Source organism: Chiloscyllium plagiosum, chromosome 2 (genome assembly GCF_004010195.1).
Source record: "Chiloscyllium plagiosum isolate BGI_BamShark_2017 chromosome 2, ASM401019v2, whole genome shotgun sequence".
NCBI classification, from domain to species: Eukaryota; Metazoa; Chordata; class Chondrichthyes; order Orectolobiformes; family Hemiscylliidae; genus Chiloscyllium; species Chiloscyllium plagiosum.
Genome location: NC_057711.1, coordinates 4410493 through 4414360, shown reverse-complemented (window position 1 = coordinate 4414360; position 3868 = coordinate 4410493). Strand labels below are relative to the sequence as shown.

At 42.4% G+C, this 3868-nt stretch overlaps 1 protein-coding gene across 1 annotated transcript in view; it reads left to right on the top strand.

Annotated features, from left to right (window-relative positions):
• Window positions 1–3868, top strand: part of LOC122556526 — a 186952-nt gene that overhangs the window by 157632 nt on the left and 25452 nt on the right. The window contains exon 5 of the mRNA XM_043703276.1: window positions 1848–1990. Coding sequence (XP_043559211.1) covers window positions 1848–1990 — 143 coding nt within the window. The remainder of the gene's footprint in view (window positions 1–1847; window positions 1991–3868) is intronic.

The following is a 3868-nucleotide window of genomic DNA, read 5'->3' as shown; positions in this document are numbered from 1 at the left end:
AGGGGGACGGCCGCAGGGGGTCCCTGCACTGGCTGCTTCCTCCCAGTCCCCCTCACTGTCACCCATCTGTCTGCAATCTTTGGAGTTATTACTTCCCTAAAGCTCCGATCTATGACCCCATCTGCCTCCCGAATGATCCTACGTTCATCCAACTCCAGCTCCAGTTCCCTAACACGGTCTTGGAGGGGCTGGAGATGGGTGCACTTCCTGCAAGTGTAATCGGCAGGGACGTCGATGGCATCCCTCACCTCATACATGTTGCAGGAGGAACATTGCACTGCCTTCACTGCCATCCCTCTAAAGCTAACATTTATTTTTAAAAAAAACTGGGTCTAAAGTATACAACAAGCAAAATGCAGCACTTACCTACTTACCACAACGGGTCTTATTATTTAGGTTAGAGGAGGAGGGCGGGTGGGAGGCACTACCTCTGTAGTGCCTCGGGTTCTTCTCCTGCGCGCTTTTAAAGGGAAACAAAAACCTATCCGGCTGCCCCTCTGGTCTTCGTCACTTCCCCCTGCTGCTCCTGCTCTTTCTGTGAAGAGAGAAAAAAACACCGCTGCCCGCTACCGGTAAGTAATTTTAAAACAAACTGTCTTACCTTAGCTGCTGCTCGCACTCAAAGTGAATGTTCTATGTACTTTGTCTGTTTTCAGTTTCTCAACCTTATGTATGTCTCCTTTTTCTTTTTGACTAAGCTGTCAATTACTCTTGTTATCCAAGATTCCTGAATCTTGTTATCCTTATCCTTTGTGTTCAGAGAACCATTGCCTTTAAAAGATTCCCACATGCCGGATGTGAATTCAACCTCAAACAGCCACCCTCCCCAATCTATATTACATCTACTGGTTCCATTTCATCTACACTACTGGTTCGGATGAGAAGTTTCTTCTCTTTTACAGTTGAAAATCTATCGAACTGTCTACCCCAGAATGTTGCTGAAACTGCATTGTTGAATGTAGTCAAGATTGAGTTCGACAGATATTTTTAGCTCTTAGGAATCAAATATATGTAGGAAGTAGTGTTAAAGTATGGTAAAGGTAGAAGATCAGTTACAGTTGAGTTGAATGGCCAAGGAGTCTTGAGGGACTGAATAGTTTACATTTACTTCTATTTCTTATGCTTGTACACAAAAACCTACAACAATCATTATACAGTTAAGAAGAATGCCCTTTGTTGTCACACATTTTAACTATAGTCGGTTCTGTTATGCCGTATTTCTTCAATGCGAATTGGCTTTAACACAATTGAAGAATTTAGACTGTGATTTGTACGCTGTGAACTTTCCTTACCTGTATTGGCTATAATGCGACTCTGACCCCATTAGTTGAAATGGTGTGGCTCTTGAGCAATTGTCTTATAATGCAAGATAGCATGAGAATGGAATTATCATTTTATGAGAACCAACTGTACATTCAGTATTGATGCAGAGTTTCAAACTGATACAATTTATTGTCTGGGCAGCACGCTGGCTCAGTGATTAGCACTGCTGTATCACAGTGCTAGGGACCTGGGTTCGATTTTAGCCTTGGGTAACTCTCTGTGTGGAATTTGTGCATTCTTCCCATGTCTGCATAAGTTTCCTCCCATTATCCGAAGATGTGCAGGTTAGGTAAATTGGCCATGCTAAATTGCCTGATGTGTTAGTTAGGGGTAAATGTAGAGTAATGGGATAAAGGAATGGGTTTGGGTGGGATACTGTTCAGAGTGTTGGTGTTGGTTGTTGGGCCGTAGGGCCTGTTGCCACACTTTAGGGATTCTACGGTCCATAGATAAAATTGGGTAAATCTGAGGATAAGCTAATAAGATACAGTGATGTTCAATTTGACTATCCTCTATTCCCACAGGTGAAAATGTAGTTCAATGTTTAGCAACTGGCTTTGGAAATACCTATATCTCCACATTCAGTGAAAGCCAGTTTGAGTTTCGTGGACACTGCTCATATGTTCTACTCAGGGATAATAGTGACCCTCATGGCTTCAGTATTTTGGTAAGTGAAGTAAAAACGATTGTTTTATGTTTTTTTGGAATTGAACTGTGTTGATAACGAATGTTTTAATGTCAAAAACATTGAATAGAATCAGAGAAGTATTACGTCACTGAAAGTGCTCTCTCAGATGTTGAGTCAACTTCAGCTCTCTGCAAGAGATTTGACTAGTCCCATCCCCTGTCTTTCACATGCAACCCTTTGTGTGCTGGTGCTCATCTAATTTCCTCTTGAAAGACAATTTAAACTTTCTCCACTATGTTCCGAGGCTGTACATTCCAGATCCTATCTGCTTGCTGTGTAAAATAACGTGCTTTTCATGCCTCTCTCTGAAACCTTATTCTTTTTGTTTTTACACAAAAACATTTTTTCTCTGCCTGTACGTCTCAAGATTTTGAATAGCTGTATCACATCTCATCTCAACCTAATTTCCTCTAAGAAAAGCAACCTAGCCTCTCCAATTTTTCCACATAATTGAAGTTAAAGTTTCTCATTCCTGGAATCATTCTCATAAATCTATTATGCATATTTCACACAAACTTCAATATTGTTTTCATCAGATGTGAACATAACTGGCAAGGCCAGTATTTATTATACCCATCCTTAATTGCCCAGGAGAGAGTGCTGGTGAGCTGCCTTCTTAGAACATAGAGCACAGAACATTACAGCGCAGTACAGGCCCTTTGGCCCTCAATGTTACGCTGACCTGTCATACCAATCTGAAGCCCATCAAACCTACACTATTCCATGTATGTCCATATGCTTGCCTAATGACGAGTTAAATGTACTTAAAGTTGGCGAATCTACTACGGTTGCAGGCAAAGCATTCCATACCCTTACTACCTCTGACCTATATCTACCCCCGCTCAATTTAAAGCTATGCCCCATTGTGCTCTCTGTCACCATACTTGGAAAAAGGCTGTCCCTGTCCACCCTATCTAACCCTCTGATTATCTTATATGTCTCTATTAAGTCACCTCTCAACCTTCTTCTCTCTAACAAAAACAGCCTCAAGTTCCTCAGCCTTTCCTCGGAAGACCTTCCCTCCATACCAGGCAACATCCCAGTAAATCTCCTCTGCACCTTTCCAAAGCTTCCACATCCTTCTTATAATGCGTTGACCAAAAGTGTACACAATACTCCAAGTGCGGCCACACCAGAGTTTTGTACAGCTGCAGCATAACCTCATGGTTCCAGAACTTGATCCCTCTATTAATAAAAGCTAAAACACTGTATGCCTTCTGAACAACCCTGTCAACCTAGGTGGCAACTTTCAAGGATCTGTGTACATGGACATCGAGATCTCTCTGCTCATCTACGCTACCAAGAATCTTACCATTAGCTTAGTACTTTGCATTCCGATTATTCCAACCAAAGTGAATCACCTCACACTTGTCCACATTAAACTGCATTTGCCACCTCTCAGCACAGCTCTGCAGCTTATCTATGTCTCTCTGTAACCTACAACATCCTTCGTCACTATCCACAACTCCACCGACCTTAGTGTCGTCTGCAAATTTACTACCCCACCCTTCCACGCCCTCATCCAGGTCATTTATAAAAATGACGAACAGCAGTGGACCCAACACTGACCCTTGCGGTACACCACTAGTAAATGGACTCCAGGATGAACATTTCCCATCAACCACCACCTGTCTTCTTTCAGCAAGCCAATTACTGATCCAAACTGCTATATCTCCCACAATTCGATTCCTCCGCATTTTGTACAATAGCCTACTGTGGGGAACCTTATCGAACGCCTTGCTGAAATCCATATATACCACATCAACCTGGTTTATTCTCATCTACCTGTTTGGTCACCTTCTCAAAGAACTCAATAAGGTTTGTGAGGCACAACCTACCCTTCACAAAACCGTGCTG